This window comes from Colletotrichum costaricense, assembly GCF_030867565.1.
Source record: "Colletotrichum costaricense strain IMI 309622 chromosome Unknown Scaffold_29.1, whole genome shotgun sequence".
Classification (NCBI taxonomy): domain Eukaryota; kingdom Fungi; phylum Ascomycota; class Sordariomycetes; order Glomerellales; family Glomerellaceae; genus Colletotrichum; species Colletotrichum costaricense.
This window is the reverse complement of record NW_026848258.1, coordinates 18,014-34,646: the sequence shown is the minus strand read 5'-3', so window position 1 is coordinate 34,646 and position 16,633 is coordinate 18,014. Positions and strand designations below refer to the sequence as shown.

At 49.4% G+C, this 16,633-nt stretch overlaps 5 protein-coding genes across 5 annotated transcripts; 3 read left to right on the top strand and 2 right to left on the bottom strand.

Annotated features, from left to right (window-relative positions):
* Nucleotides 1-467: 467 nt before the first annotated feature.
* Nucleotides 468-1,930, bottom strand: CCOS01_16278 (mandelate racemase/muconate lactonizing enzyme domain-containing protein; the record flags this gene model as incomplete). The annotated part of the gene is made up of 4 exons (XM_060464415.1): nt 468-509; nt 568-1,535; nt 1,605-1,753; nt 1,827-1,930. The coding sequence occupies 4 exons, from the start codon at nt 1,928-1,930 to the stop codon at nt 468-470; spliced, it is 1,263 nt and encodes a 420-aa protein (XP_060304911.1).
* A 458-nt stretch (nt 1,931-2,388) lies between these two features.
* On the top strand, nt 2,389-2,616 carry CCOS01_16277 (uncharacterized protein; the record flags this gene model as incomplete). Its single annotated transcript, XM_060464414.1, has 1 exon — nt 2,389-2,616. One exon carries the CDS (start codon nt 2,389-2,391, stop codon nt 2,614-2,616), a length of 228 nt encoding a protein of 75 aa, XP_060304910.1.
* A 2,396-nt stretch (nt 2,617-5,012) lies between these two features.
* CCOS01_16276 (fungal specific transcription factor) lies at nt 5,013-8,080 on the top strand (the record flags this gene model as incomplete). The annotated part of the gene is made up of 3 exons (XM_060464413.1): nt 5,013-5,236; nt 5,531-5,555; nt 5,777-8,080. The coding sequence occupies 3 exons, from the start codon at nt 5,013-5,015 to the stop codon at nt 8,078-8,080; spliced, it is 2,553 nt and encodes an 850-aa protein (XP_060304909.1).
* A 1,375-nt stretch (nt 8,081-9,455) lies between these two features.
* On the bottom strand, nt 9,456-10,159 carry CCOS01_16275 (ctr copper transporter; the record flags this gene model as incomplete). Its single annotated transcript, XM_060464412.1, has 3 exons — nt 9,456-9,934; nt 10,029-10,059; nt 10,115-10,159. The coding sequence occupies 3 exons, from the start codon at nt 10,157-10,159 to the stop codon at nt 9,456-9,458; spliced, it is 555 nt and encodes a 184-aa protein (XP_060304908.1).
* Nucleotides 10,160-12,755: 2,596 nt separating this feature from the next.
* On the top strand, nt 12,756-14,732 carry CCOS01_16274 (ferric reductase like transmembrane component; the record flags this gene model as incomplete). The annotated part of the gene is made up of 1 exon (XM_060464411.1): nt 12,756-14,732. The coding sequence occupies one exon, from the start codon at nt 12,756-12,758 to the stop codon at nt 14,730-14,732; it is 1,977 nt and encodes a 658-aa protein (XP_060304907.1).
* Between the last annotated feature and the right edge of the window lie 1,901 nt (nt 14,733-16,633).

The window sequence follows — 16,633 nt, the reverse complement described above, 5'->3', positions numbered from 1 at the left end:
ATGGGAATCGTAGGCCAAGCTAAACATGGAACCCCCACTCTCCGCGTATGTGTCGCGCACGGCTCCGCGAATCTCAACTTCATCGCCACAGATCAAGTCGAAGCCTTTGGTTCTGACACATTTTACGAGTAATCCCGAGGGTTTCTCTGCCGCCGTAAGGCAATTAATGATCATACTATTGCATCCTTAGCCTTGGTTACAGAGAAAACAAATCCAGTTCGTGATGGTCAACATTCCATGTAGCTGCTGTAAACGTTGTCATAAATCTATTTTACGTGGTAGCTAAGCATACCAGCTGATTCGCCATGTACATTGCGCCAATAAGTCATGTCCAACACCGCTACATAGTTGAACCCAACCGCCCCGGTCTAAGTATTCCCAATAGCCGTGCAAGTGGCATGCTATTTTACTTCGACGATGTCACGGGCCTTTAAATCTGGCCGCAACATCATACATGAAGTTGCTATTTATTTCGCCTCCGTTTCCTCCACCGACTTGAGGGGCCTCTCCTACGCAGTTGTTAGCACATCTGATAACACAATGATTTGCGACTTCCTGTCCACTTACGGGGCTGGCATTCAACAGGGCCTTGCCCGAGATCAGTTTTGACCTGACGGCGGGGTTGAGCGTCAGACCGAAGCCGGGCTTGTCAAGATCAGCCGTCGTCAGGAAGCCCTTTGTCGGGATGGGCTCGTCGAGGAACAGGTCGCCGAAGACGGGCAGAACGCTCTTGCCGTCGGGCGAGTTGGCGAGGTACTCCTGGAAGGGCGTGTTCGGCTGCGAAATGACAAAGTGGTAGCTGTAAGGGCCACTGGCGTGAGGCACAACAGGGATGTCGTATGCTGAGGCCATGGCAGAGACCTTGAGCAGTTCCGTGAGGCCACCGAGCCACATGACATCGGGCTGGATAATATCCAGGTTGCGTCCCTCAATGAGCTTGCGGAATCCGAATCGAGAGTACTCGTGCTCGCCAGTGGTGAACTTGATGGTGGGGTGCGCGCGCTTGATTTGCTCAAAGCCGTCCGTGTCATCGGGCGACAGACACTCCTCCCACCAGTTGATGTTGAGGTCCTCGCAGGCCTTGACAATTTCGATTGTGTAAGACACATTGAGACTCATGTAGCAGTCCACCATAATGGGGAAATCGGGCCCAACGCTTTCGCGGTGCTTGCGAAGGAACTCGACGTTCTTCTTCAGGCCGGCGTGGCCATCCTCTGGGCAGTACGGAAGAGGGACCTTGCCGCCCCAGAAGCCCATCGTCTTGGCTGCCGACGGTTCGGGGCCAGTGCAGTAGAAGTCCAGGCGCTCCTTGGTGGCGCCACCAATGAGCCTGTATACAGGCTCATTTCTCACCTTGCCAAGCAAATCCCAGATGGCGAGATCGATGACGGAGATGACGGCAAGAGGAAGACCCTTTCGGCCATAGAACATGGAGCCTCTGTACATCTGCTCAAACAGCAGGTTTGTGTTTCGGGGATCAGCGCCGATGAGGAAACGCTCAAAGTGCTGGTGGACGAGCCAACACGCCGGAGGACCTGCGCGGGATTTGGTCAGCAAAGTCTTCCTCAGCCATGTGCTCTCGTATTATGGACAAGACTACGCACCTCCAAAGCCAGTAGCAATGCCGACAGTGCCGTCTGTCGCTTCGATCTCGATGAGGAATGAGCCCAGGACGTTGATGCCCCAGCTAGTTCTTGAGTTACGGTACTGCTCCCATCGCGAACAGGGAGTGGAAATGGGGCTGTCAATCAGCCTGTTTATTGCATTGTTAACTCATGTCGTTCTATGTGTGACGAGGCTCATTCAGAGCAGCGCTACAAACGTACCAGTGGCCACCCTTGACATTGTGGTAATCACCGCCGGAACCAACGCCGCCAATGACGAACGTCCGAATCTCCTTGATGGAGGGGAAAGATCTCACGGACGCCATTTTGTTGCCTCCAGAATCCGCGTCTGCCAGTGTAGTGAGCAAGGAAGGGGAGGAAAGAGGGGGCTTTTGAGAATGCGCAGGTGAGACACGGTATGATGATGGAGAGAGCAAGTGAGGGGGAACGGAGGGGGATTGGGTTTATGGGCGTCTTTTAAGAGGGACGGAAGACCACTTGTCGCCGGGATTCCAAGACATGTGAGCGCAGTGAACAAGACAGGAGCAGAGGAGCCATGGCGACCGAATCGGACGAAAGTCCACGTTAGTGGGGTCTAGACACAGCAGATTCAAAACGAGTCGGCTCGGAGCCAGACTGCTTTGTGCCATTGTGGTGGACGGTGGTGGACGGGAAGGTTTTGGAGATCGGCAGCAGATGCACCGACAGGCGGAAACAGGGGCAAGGCAGTGGGTTACGGGAAAGGACCCCTCCCCCTCATCCAGTCCCCATCTGCCGGCCTCGGATGTCGGGTGTCAGTGACATGGCTTTTCCTGAGGCTTTCAGACTTGTGAATAGTCTAAAGCGAAGTAAGAAACACTGTGAGACAAAAATATACGGGCGTTCGAAGGCCATCAAACAGTGGATGGGCACTTGGGCACGTTTATTGTGCACCAGCTACGATGATCAATGCTTCATACACATACAGCACGAAAAGGGAAAATCGTGCGTAGATTACACCTCAACTCTCTAATGGCTTCTCGCTTAGTCTCCGGCCAGAACCGATGACACGAGGGCACAGGGCCAATCGGACAATTCTGGGCGTTGGACTGGCTAGGCCAAGTGTCTACTGCAAGCATTGCTGCAGTCATTGAGTCGTCAATGAGTTGAGGGTGTGTGTGTTGGTTGTGTGAGAGGGCGCATGGTGATGGACAAGATCACCGTGGGGGCACGGGGGGAGTATCTCTCTCGTCTGGGGGTAGCGAGCAGGCCGATTCAGTCTCATAGTTGAGTGTATCCGCACAAACATAGGTACTCAGTAATTGACTTTTGAGGCGGTGGTGAAGCGCACAATCCCGGTTGCTCGGGACGGGAGAGGCCGTAGCTGAGAAGGCTTGTGGCACATTACCTTATACCATGGGCTAGCTAGCGTATGGTCCAATGGAAGGTATGTACGCAAATAATGCCACAATGGCTATCTTGACTCTTGAATGTTTACTTTTTCCCCTCTCGCCTCTATTTTGTCGGTACCTAGGTTCTACGGTGGTGAAGTTCGTGACTTGGTCAAGCTGTATCCCAGCAGTATCGAGCTGCACGCGATTCCTCTTTTCAAGTACCCACCGCTGGTTACGGGCGACTTCGGAGACGTGGGATATCTTCGCCCGAGAACTGCACCGAATTGCCCGATGTGGGTCCTACTCTTGCTGGTCCGAGGCATTGCACGCTTTCTCAACGAAATTCCTCTGCCTCATTCCATCTTGCCTTGCTCCTCTCAAAACATTTTCCTCCGAAGCACGTTACATAAGACATCTTACCTAAGGTCGGAGGTAGGCCGACAGTGAGAGCCAACATAATCAATCGAGCAGTGAGCAGAGAGAGCGTGGCACCTGGAAGATGAATGATAACTGAAGAGGCTGTTCATTGACGCAGGATAGTCAACCTGATATGACTGATACTGTATGGATGGAATCCGAGGCTGTACAGAACAAAAGACTGAGTCTTGTTTTGTGTTGATCTGTGGTAGGTATTCACATTAACATACTTAATTTCTTCTGCGGCGTGCCATGGTGACCGTCTCACATTATTCAAAGTACGTACCGATGTCTGGGACCACAGCCACCTCCACACTCTGGAGTCTGCTGTGGCTGGGTGTGGGATGCCTCATCCAATGAAAGAGGCTAATTCATCCCGCACATTCCAGTCCCGAAGGTTTCATTGGATAAAAGCGTCCCAAGGACGGGGCACCTCGTTGAGCCTCGGAAGGTGCCAATCTGTCAGCGATTTCTCCGCATTTTCGTCGCTCTCGTGCGGGCAGTGGTGCGGGCAGTGGTGCGTGCGTGCCTGCTTCCTTCTTCTTCCCCACACAATCCATTTTCGATTCGGCCGCCCCCAACCGCCGGCAACATTCGCTCTCTACCTGTCGCTTCATCCCGCGTTCTTTCTGATCTTGTCTTGCGCCTGATATTATAGTGGTCGTCAATTTGCTGAGCTGCCAAGGGCGAGCGCTCTCTCACAACGACCCTCTAGCACGGAAATCGCGTCGTCGCCTGACGTTCCTGGGCCCTTCACGTTGTCTTGACAGCTCGTTCCTAAGGTATCATTTCCGGGTGACACCGAGTACCTACGAACGTGCTTGTTGTTGTAATCTGTTCCCGCAGCCCACGCGTACAGGAACCATAACGAAAGCAGACCAAAGAGAAAAACGACTACTAGGGACCAGACTCTGTGTTCTCCATTAAGCTTCCCAGTTGCGAGGCAGTAGTATCAATTTATCTATCCAAGGTAGCCAAGAATTTATACGTCTACACGCACCTGGGGTAAGCACCGCAAGGTAAGGTACCGTACCTTCCTTTAGCCCATTGGGACAGTATGTTCAGCTCGTCAGGCCCATCCCTCTTTCCCCATCTCTTCCAGTCCAATTAAATCCCATCCCGGTCACGTATTTCTAGCTCATCCTCTCCACCTCCGCTTCCTTCCCCTCCCCCGAACTTGCTTCCCCGCCCCCTTCCTTGTCGTTCTTTGCCTCGTGCAGTCCTTCTCGGTGCCTGTCCAACAGTCTGGACTCTCACTGGAGTGTGGCACGTGTGGGACAGAAAAAAAAACACAAAAAAAAATACCCCGAGCCTCTTCTTTCCCGACCCCAGCCTCCGGTGCCCTTTTTTTTTTCTCCCACCCTCTGCTCAACATTAACCCGAGATTCCCAAGCTTCTCCCGAATCCGCGCGTTGGAATCTCGCACAAACGCCTGCGACTCCAACTCATACGCACGCCTACGCGTTCGCCTTCTATCCGTGTGTGTGTGTGTGCGCGCGCGCCCGCCCGACCCAACCATTCGGCTCTGTGCCTGCGTCACACTTGCTCTTCAGATACACATCTCTCGGCCTTGTTTTACCCTTCCGCCAGCCATTGCTCGGAGACTGCCACACCGAGGATGCAGCACAACGGTCACTCCCTCAGCAGCCGGTCACCGCCTGCAGCTAACATCAAGTCGATTCAGCACAACCGTAGCCAGAGCCATGACCAAAATCAGTCTCATAGCCAGGACCAGGACTCTGACGACGGCAACCAGCTGCAAAGCGGAGACGAAAACGATCTTGACCAAGACGATCAGGATGTCACCCGCCTTGGGAAGCGCAAGAGACCCATATCTGTCTCGTATGTCGTTCCCCGTCCTAGCTCATCCCACCTTACCTCTCACCCCATGCCATGCCGCTCACTCTCACTCAACCCTATCACGCCTCACTCATCTCAACTCATATCAAACCCGGCTGCTTGGGTGCCTTGCTCCCTCTATCCACTTACTCACCCACCTGCCTCTCTCCCTCCCCTTTGCCCAGTTTCTTGTCTTTAATTGCCCTCTTTGGGCTTTGCCCCCATGTCCCTCGAACCACCATCGCCTGAACCCGTGCCTTCCGAGCAGAACCCTGAAGCTAACAATCCAACTCCAAGATGCGAGCTATGCAAGCAGAGAAAGGTTACACGAAGTCCCTTTTCCTTTCCGTCTCTCTCTTCCTTTCTACCTGAACCTCAGTTTCCCATTATACCCTATCACTGTGTCATGCGTAACTCGTTCACAAGCCGAGAAGTCACGAACTACTCTCAGAGATATCCTCTTTGTTCTTCTCTTCTTACGCCTCAGATGACCTGCTTAGCTCTAAACCTGGAATCTGTGGCTGACTCGCCTCGACTGAGTAGGTGAAATGTGACCGAGGACAGCCCTCCTGCGGCTGGTGCAGCCGCAATGGAGCCTTGTGCGAGTACAAGGAGCGCAAGAAGCCCGGCCTCCGTGCTGGCTACGGCCGCGAGCTGGAGCAGCGACTAGACAAGCTTGAGGAGATACTCAGAACTCACTCTGAGATTCTCCAGGCGACTCTGACATCCAATCAACACCACGGCGTAGCCCCAAGCATTCGGAATAGCAATCCAAGTCTGCCGAGTGATCATGGCACACCACGAGAGACCAATGCCTTGTTTAGGCCATCTGAGTCCCATCGAACGCCGCAGGCGGAAACGGCTCTCTTCCTTCAGAAACCATCATCTTACCCCTCAACTTCACAATCTATGGAGTTCGGAATGCCGCCTCCCACCCCATCCATGCACGAGTTTCAAGGTCAAATGCCCATGACCAGCATGGCTGCACCCCCAAGCCATATCACTGCCATGTCACACCCTAGCAGTGCGGCACAGGAATATTACGGCACAAACCAAACGCAATTACATTCTCCAGATGTTGCCATGGCACAAAGTCAGGCGTCAACGGCGCCAGACCAGGAGCTGCCGCCCTACGACCTGCTTTATGCCCTCGTCGATCTTTACTTCAAGCACATCAACACCTGGTGTCCTATTCTGCATCGAAAGACGACCCTGGATTCTTTGTTTGGCCCATCCACCCTTGAAGAGACAGATCGTATTCTGCTTCATGCCATTGTTGCCACAACACTCCGATACTCTACTGACTCAAGACTGACCGAGGAAAGTCGGCAGCATTACCATTCCATATCGAAGCAGAGAGTCTTGCTCTATGGCATGGAAAATTCCTCTGTTAAGGCCCTTCAAGCCTTAGTAATTCTTGCTCTGGATCTCGTCGGTAGCAGTAATGGCCCCCCTGGTTGGAACATTATGGCCCTCATTACTAGGTCAGTTGTTCAGCTCGGGCTGGCCGTTGAGAGCACTTCCTTTTCAGTCTCGCCAAATTTTACCTCCATTTATACACTGAGGGCCATGATTTTACCAGAACCCAAGGACTTCATCGAGGAGGAATCTAGGCGGCGGCTCTTTTGGATGATTTACCTTCTCGATCGGTATGCTACTCTAGCCACTGCCTTCGAATTCGCTCTGGATGACAAGGAAGTCGACCGGACCTTACCGTGCCGAGATGATCTATGGATCAAGAATCAGAAAGTTGAAACCCGATGGTTTAGGACCCAGGACCATTCTGAGGACACGAATCCTGAATACGAGATCAACAAGCCAGAGAACCTCGGTGCTTTCTCATATTACATAGAGATCTTGGCAATACTGTCCAAGATTCACAAGTTCTTGAAACAACCCGTCGATATAAGCGCTCTCAGCGACGTGGAGCAATGGCAGATGCGATACAAGGAGCTCGACAACATGCTCACATCCTGGAAGTTCGGCCTTCCTGGGGAGTATGGCAATATGGCCAAGTTATTCCAGCCCGGTAATAAGACGCTGAACTGCGGCTGGGTGATGCTGCATGCAACATACCACACGGCTGTGATCCGACTGCATTCATCGGCGGCGTATCCGACAACTCGTTCGCCAATTTTCACCCCCTCATACAGTGCCTCGCAGCGCTGTCACGGGGCCGTCGAGAACATTGCTGCGCTGGGTGAATTCGTCGTCAATAACGGCCTTTTGGCAAAGCTAGGCCCTCCCTTCGCATTCACCTTATGGGTAGCATCGCGTCTGTTACTAGTCCATGGGTCTACCGTTGAGCACAAGCTCTCGCCTCAGATTCAATTCTTTGTCGAGACACTACGCGAAATGGGACGCTACTGGCCTGTAGCTGCGCGATACTGCGGCCTCTTGCAACGTGTTCTGGATGAACATCGCGACAGTGAGCGTCAAGGGGATGGTGTCACGCCCAGTTCAGTTAAGATACTAGCCGACATGCGTCGCACAGCGTTTGACCTCGACTTCTTGATATCCCGTCAGCCCCGTGCCAACGGTATGCCAAATCACAGCCGGCTTCCCAGCGTCACACCAGCCAGAACACCAGCACCAAATGAGCTCGAGTACCTGGACGTATTCGACTTTTTCAACGTGCCACGCCTACCCGCTGGCAACGAGATTCAGCATGGCATGAGCGGCAGTAACGGGCAGAACGGGACCACGTCGGGCATGGATGCTAGTAGTGAAAATGGCGGATCCAATGCGCCACCAGCCCCGGGCAACGAGTTCAACATTACGAATTTCATGGTTGATGCCAACAGTGATTGGCTCTTCAAGCAGGAGGGTGCCAAATTTCTTTCATGAGCGGGGTAGTAGTGCCACGACGAGGAGACATTCGTGAATAGGGTCCTGAGCATGGGTGCTACTTTACCGGGTTTATTGGGGGCATCATTTACGTAGGAGCTTAGCAAAGTCTCCCACTTTTGCATTCGACTTAGCGAACTTTACTTTTGAAATGGCATTTGGAGGCTTGTATGATCATGATGGACTTCACGGAAGGATGAGCGTGAGTGAAAAAGAAAACTAGGGCTATCATACTAGTGAGGAAGATGAGGATGAACAAGCAGTCAGTGGCTTGGGGACGATGTCTCGGAGGACAATAATGAGAAAAAGAGGATGACATGAAGCACTGCCACCTAGTCTTGAACGTTGCTCTGTGTCCATGTTTGTTTGACCCACGTCCTGCATCACAGGCCGCGTCCTGGCGGGCCATTCGGCCTCTCGCATGAGGTAGGTACCAGGCAGCGCTAGCCGCCTTGGACACACCAACCCCAGCTGAATGCTGTGCGACTTATCAGCTATTGAAGTGTGCGCTGAGAATGTCGGTAAGATAAACGCCATATGATTATAGGTAATCTACAATGATGAGGAGTATGACGATACTCTTTGGTGCGTTATCTTTAAGCATTGGTATAACCACACAGAAAATTTTATTGAAAAGACTAGTGAGAATCACGATGTAACGGAAGTACATGCGAGACATCAGCAAGCTTGATGATCTGGCTGAACCCCCTGACCACCACCGTATGTACATATTGCTGTGGGCCATATGGGCAAACTTCAAGCATAATGGAAATGGTTCCAGTGATCAAGCTCGCTGTTTCGGATCGCTAGCCTAGAGTTGACCTCGGAGGTATACATAGCCTATGGTATGACTATGCCGGTGGTGATGTAGCGGCTGCTTGGGTCTTCGATGAGGCCGTATCAAATGTGCGATAGATTGAAACCATCGTTGATCAGTGGTCAGCGATTATCACAGATACAGACTCACTGAACCACTGCTGTGGACAGGCAGCAAGGAGCATCTCAAAAAGATCTGCAAAACCATCGCATTGCTCAGCCTTATGAAGGATTAGATAAGGTTTGCTCTTGTGCCGAGATTTGTTCCGGATACGAGAGCAGTGACTAGATTCATAACTGCAGGAAGAGGCAACTTCATAATTTGCCATGATGAACCAAGAAGTAGCAGAACGAATAGAAGAGCGAACGCAAGAGACAAAGGGTATTGATTCATTATGTGCACGGTTTTGAGCACCTTGCAAATTGCTACCAGACCGAGGAATATTAAACCTCACGCGACAATAGCAGACATGTGCGCCACCAACGCCCCGTCATGAGACGCCTTTTCCAAACGCTCGTTGTAAAATCAGAATGCTAATTCAATTAGGTCACCATTCTCTCAACCGCAGCAGACACTTGGCTCCTCAATTCCAACAATGTTATTGGGAGCTGCTGGTGCCAGAGCCTCCAGAGTGACACGAATAACAAGCCAATCGCAAAGGAATTTGCCCAAGCCAGCGCCGATTATGATGGAAATGATGAGGTAGCCATTGTAGTACATGGCCAGCAACATGACGATGTATGCCAATCCAAAAGTCGCGGCGTGAATTACAGATCGGATGAGCTGCTGCAGTGGCGATGCACGGAAGACAAGCGTCTGAGGGGCAACAACAGTGGGAGGTTCGCAGCAGTCCGTCTCCTTGGGTATACGAGCTTGTAGTTCGGCGGCGCGGGCATGGAACTGGCGCTGGATGAGGGCGTCGTATTCTTTTCCGAGTCGTCGGAACACTTCGAGGAAGACGGTGAGCAGACCGACACCGATGCAGCTAGCGGCGAACATGCCGGCGTTCTTGATCTGCCATGAAGACGCGAGGAAACCTATCGCATCGGCTCGTTAGCTTGTTTTCCGAATGTGTGGGCTTACAGCACAATGCTGCACTGTACCTCGAGAAGATACTCTCATTGTACTTACATGCGTCAATGGTATACCAATTCCACAACATCTAGTCGTTATGTTAGATGAGCACATGTACTTGGAGGCCGCGGACAGTAACACACCGACATCTTGCAGTCTGTTGAGCTGGCCATCGAACTGTGGTCCATAATGGGCTGATTGGCAAGCCAGAAGCTTGTATGCGAAGGGAGAAGAGACAGGGTTGAGCGACCAAAAGCAGGGGAGCCTGGCGTTGAATGAAGCTATTCAGAGTAGCAAAGTCGATATAGGTGAGGCGTCGCAGGTACGATTGGACGGAATGGGATACGATTTGTTGAGGCGGTCGATGGAGACGTTCGTTGACGAGGGCGATTGAGCAGCGATGTGGTGCGAATGGTAGTGAGGACTGGTTCGGGTTGAGAGCGTTGGAGTGAAGTAGAGCGCTGGCAGACGTAGAGATAACTTCAGCAGGCACCCCGCAGGCCGCTCGCGCCGGAATCGCTTGATATCTATACGGGCTGGAGACCCGGAGTAGGCCTGGAGGCTGGATGGGTGTTGGGTGGATATGAGAGAGTTGAATGAACGTCCCACAGGTACAGGGTCAGCACGGGCCGAACACTCAGCGATTGCAGGATTGTAGAAGTGACAGGGACCCGGAGAAGAGGGAAATGGCACACATAACGCAAAGAGAGGGCAAAGAAGGTGTGTGGAGGGGGATGTCACTACTTATGGGTTAGCGCAGATATGGCTGGCAGATCCTGGTCAGTCAACGGCAAAGGTGGTGCTGCGCAGGTTTCAAGAGGGGTCGGCATGGGACATGAGCATGGAGGGATTGAGTAAGGACTTTAGGAGCGTCTGTTTCCGCTGCTGACGATTCAAAGGGTTCCACTCATGCTGCCTTAGTCAACCGAAAGGATGTTACGATGATGGTATGGAAAGGTTGGGCGTTGGATAGTTGGCGTGTATCCGAATTACGACAGCAGACCCTCTATCTTGCTCACGCTAATCTGGCCTCAGTGTTTGCCAAGGGAAACAGAGTAGGAATAGACACCATTAGCAACTTACCTGGTCTTACCTAAAGCTGCTGGATAGCAACAGACTGGGAATGTGTCTTTCCGGAAATGACTCGAATCTTTTTGCCACCGGATCAAGTCAGATTAAAATCCACAGGCCATTGTAATATGCGACTCGATACCATGTCTTTGACAACGATACTTGCTGAAGACAATCAACGCAACCCCTTCAAGGGAATCTTGAGTGAAATGGTTTGAGTTTTCTTTTGAGTTGCACAATAAGATATCTCGGGTGTTACCCATCATGTCCATAACGCTTTCGGCGTTCAGTTGTCAACTTGACCGTCATCGCAAAAGCCACCCGACCTGAGGGCGGGTCTCCCGTTTCCAGGTTCCGCTGAAATCATCTCGGGTGAGCGTTCAGCCTGTTGGGCCAGCCCTAGAACATACCTTATTGAGGTTTGCCCGCCCTGCTGGGAACAACGACTCGATGCCAAAAGAGGCAATGGCTTGGACAAGCTGGAGATGATCCTTCACAGCATCAAGAGATATTGGTGAGATGACTGGTGGTAGTTCGGGATGAGGGGAAACATGGCAGGAAGAACCTTGACGGTCCCGAGAGCCGCGCCGCTCCTGCAGCCCGGCCCCACACGCCACGGTGGATCTCGTAGTTAGGTTCCCACGCGAGACCCCGGCTCGGATCCACTTTCTAACAGAAACTTGCTCAAAGATGCTCAACTTGCTCACTCCTCTTCTACCACACGATCATAGTTTCCGTGTTTTACAACATCTTCGCAGCACTGTCGCTGACTTTCACCCGGCTTATGTTGCCCATTTTGTTCACAGAATACTACCTCACTGAGCATTTGATCCCTCGATTCTCCTAGTCCACATGGCCATTCTGCCACTTTCTAAAGAGTCCTTTCGCTATGGGTCTCCAGAAGTTCACAGTTCCGGCTCATTCCCCGCTAATGTGCTCCAGAAACCAAACCAAGAACCCTTGTTCCTTTTGCGAATAGCAGATCTCCAACCTGGCCAGCCCCTCCCATCGCCCTCCAGAACTGGGGAGTAATTATTGCCTTGGCCAGACTCAGCGCAGCCATTCTTGATGACACAGAAACTTGCTCAAAAAGCAACTGTATAAGCGGGTTTCAATATGGGGATTCTCTTTAAGAGTGACACCAGTGGCCCCGTTGCCCTCCTTCCGGCTCCAAACATCGCGGAGCCGCCCCAAACCCGGAAACATTACCAAGACCCCTAGATTAACTAGCCACCTTCGCAGACCCCATAACCCGCCGTAAAGACGTCCCGGAAACCTTCTCAAATCCCGCCCGGTCCCGTTTCTTCTTCTCGAATGATTATACTACCGGTACACTCCATCCTCCGTGCCACACCATCCTCCCCTTAAGAGTCTCTGCCTCGCTGGCTGCCGTTTATCTACATCTGCTCTCATCATTTACCATACAGTCCCCCGACTTCTTTTTACGTTGTCCTTCACATTATCCTCGGTCCATATCGCAAGATCTAGTATTCTTTGCTCCCGGGAAGCTCATGACCTTGATGTTGTACTGAGACCGGCACTACTTATAATTACATCCACCATCTCATCCACATGCGCACACGCATCTCTTTCAAAGTAGATTACCCCCAGAAAACCGAAGTATCAAGACGGCGCTGAGCGCTGTCGAAAGATACAACCCGACCCTCGGTCAGCTCTCACATCTGGTCTTCTCACAGCACCTCCAAGAACACCATGGATTCTCAACTCAAATCTCAAGTGGCGGCCCGCCACATCCAGAACTTGAGCGATGCCACCACGATAGAGCCTCACTGGGGCTACGTGGATCGGGCCCTTCCATGTACCAACGACGCCGGGTCCTGCGCCTATCTGGATGTTGTCTACGCCTCTCATGATTTAGGCATGCTATACGTTGGTATTTTGTGGGCGGTTATTGGCGCCATCTTATTGTTATGGGCCGTTGGTCGACGGTCATTGCCGTCTCTCTCCGAGGAGGATGTCCTTCGAGCTGCTCTCCTCGAGGATACAAGAGCAAGCAAGAGCTTTCTCAACCGCCTTCGTCAGACTGCCTCGTCCGCAATCAACCGATACCTCCTCCCCGACTGCGTCCGTCCCATCTTCGGTAGGACAACCCGCCTGCAGGTACTGGTCTTGGCCGTTTTGTCCGGTTATCTCTTGATCTTCTCCTTTGTTGGTATCATCTACAACACATGGATCACCCCCGTCAAGAAGATGCCAGGCGTCTACAATACTAGAGTCAGTCTCGGTCCCTGGTCTGATCGTATTGGAACACTTGCCTACGCCCTTACACCTTTGTCTGTCCTCTTCTCGACACGAGAGTCAATCCTCTCCCTTCTCACCGGCATCCCCTATCAGAACTTCAACTTTCTTCACCGCTGGGTTGGCTACATTATCGTTGTCCAGTCCAGTTTGCATACCATCGGCTGGCTGGTGATTGAGGTCCGTCTATATCAGCCTCAGCCCACGGTAGCCAACGAATGGATCTCCCAGCTCTACATGATATGGGGCTGCATTGCCTTGTTCTTCCTCATGGCCCTATATATCCTCAGCTTGCCCCCGGTCATTCGTCTGACCGGCTACGAATTCTTCCGCAAGTCGCACTACGTGCTTGCCATGTTATACATTGGTGCTTGCATCGGTCACTGGAAGAACCTGGAGTGTTTCATGATTCCAGCTCTTGTCATCTGGTTCATGGACCGCTTCGCTCGTGGTGTAAGAACTGCGCTGATGCATCACAACTTCATTGAGGGTAAGGGTATGGGCTTCTCTGCTGCGCAGGCGGCTATGACAGTATTTCCCGATTCAGAGAATGGCGACGTTGTCCGACTCGACTTCAGTCACCCCCATGATGCCTGGAAGATTGGTCAGCACTTCTACTTGTGCTTCAGCGAGAGTAGCATCTGGCAATCACATCCCTTCACGCCTCTCAACGCCCCTGTTACTGTGAACGGAAAAACGACACATTCCTACATTTTCCGCGCAAAGGGTGGTGAGACGAAGAAGGTTGCTCAGATTGCTGCACGCAAGCTCGCTGCCGGTCCTGTTGAGAAGACTAACGCCGGCCCAACTACTCCAGTTATCTTGACTGGACCTTACGGCGACCCAATTCTGAGAAATGTCACCTCAGACGTCAACATTCTGTGCGTTGCGGGTGGTACCGGCATCACCTACGTTCTCCCTGTTTTGATGAGTCTGAAGAAGCACTCTGGGGCATCTCGAAAGCTCGAATTGGTCTGGGTTGTGAGACATACAAACGACGTAGCTTGGGTGCAACCCGAGCTTGATGCTTTGGAAGCTGAGCAAGGCCCGAAGGTGGTGGTTCGCATCTTTGCCACACGCGACTCCGGCAATGCCTCCTCTCGCTCCGGAGATTCCGGGGACATCTCGGAGTCGGAATCTTCGTCTGATGCTGGTAATAGTTCGGGTGAGAAGCAAGTGCAGGTGTCAGCTCGGGCGATAAACCAGGTTGGCGTCAACAACACCCGCCGCCATCCCGAACTGGCGACAGTTGTCCGAGAATTTGTCGACGCCACTGTCGATGGGCGAACGGCGGTGTTTGCAAGTGGCCCTGGCGGACTGATGTCCGACATGCGACAGGCGGTGGCCCAGTGCAACTCGGTGGGCAAGGTATGGAGTGGCGAAGAGCGGTATAACGTATCACTCATCCATGACGAGCGTATGGAGCGATAATCACAATAGGGTAGCCCGACGTGGGGCCAGTGTGGTGGTCGATCTTGATTTGAAATGCATTTGAAGCCTTATGAGTTACTATATACCCTAGACGAGCTATCTCTCGTCTTTTACTCAAATAAATCAACTTCTATCGTAAACCGGCACATTCAGATATCAGTGAAATATTTAGCAAAGGGTATATGTGCCGCACGTTTGCCAGTGTGGCATCAAGCCGGTTAATAGGCATAAGACTCAATAAGCACTTATCAAATTCCGTGATCAGGACCTAGGAGGAGCTGGAAGGAGTTAAACATAGGTCTCTAGTTCCTTTCGAGCAATAACCAGGGGCAATAGACTATAGGAGCGACTCTACGAAGTACTTAATAAATACCTTAAGACGATAAATGGTTTAAAATATTCTACTAAGTATAGGATAGTATTTATTTATATTTTCTATTTTTAATAATTACTTAGGCAGTTCTTAATATTAAATATATAGTATTAGTATCCCCCCGATAGAGTAATCTACCGGGGCTATACTATATATTACGTATTAAAGAAAACTAAGTATAATACGCTCTATACTTAATTACTAATTAAAACTCCTAACTTTTTATTATTTATTTATAAAACGAGCTTTATTTATTTTAATATATATAAGACCTCTTAATACTAGCTTATATAAGTAGCTAGGTTTAATATAATCTTTTTTTTTTATATAAGTATTATTATTATCTAAGGGGGTTTATAAAAGCTATTTAAAATACTAGCTTATTATTTTAACTCTATATACCTTTAGCTTATTTATTATAATTATTATAATTTAGCTAATATTAATATACTAAATCTTAATATTTATATTAACTTAGTTATTTATAATACTTATAATATTACTTAGCTAGATTCTATATTATTAAAAAATATTTTATTATTTTTAAGCATATTTACGTTAATTATAATAATTATAATATTAAGCTAGTTAAAGAGGGTACTTAGTTTAAGAGGGGTATACTTATTAATAAGTATTTTTAACTTATTAATTATTAATTATATATTAAAAAAGTAGGTTCTTATTAAAGTAGTGTTTTAACTAGCTAACCTCTTAACTAGTTATCTAACTAGCTATTTAAATAGTAGTTTATATTTATTTTTTTATTTTTACCTTTACTAACTACTTAGGTAATTCTTAATATTAGCTATATAGTATTAATATATAATATTAATAAATCCCCCCGATAGAGCAATCCGCTAGGGCCGTACCGTATATTACGTATTAAAGAAAACTAGGTATATTGCGCTTTATACTTAATTACTAATTAAAACCGTAGTAGTAGTTAACCAACTCGATCGTTATTTTCTTTTTATTAACTCCCGACCTTCCCCCATAGTCCTTTAAGTTCTAGCCGTTTAGAGAGCGAGCTATACTTATTTTAACGTATATAAAACCTCTTAATACTAGCCCGTATAAATAACTAGATTTTATATTATATATTCTTTTTTATTAAAAGTTAGGGGGCCCCTTATATATTCTCTTATATTTATAATATAGCCCATATTAAAAAGATTTTTAGCTTTATAAAATATAATTTCTAAGTTAGTATTAATATACTAAATTTTAATATCCGTATTAGCCTAGTTATTTATAACGTTCGTACTATTACCTAGCTAAATTCCGTATTATTAAAAAATATTTTACTAATTTTTAAGTATATTTATATTAGTTATAATAGCTATAGCGTCGAGCTAGCTAAAGAGGGCGCTTAGTTTAAGAGGGGTAGATTTATTAATAAGTATTTTTAAGTTCTTATTAAAGTAGTATTTTAACTAGCTAACTTCTTAACTAGTTATTTAATTAGTTATTTAAGTAGTAGTTTATATATTAATAAGTTTATTTAGTAGATTTATTTAGTAAATTTATT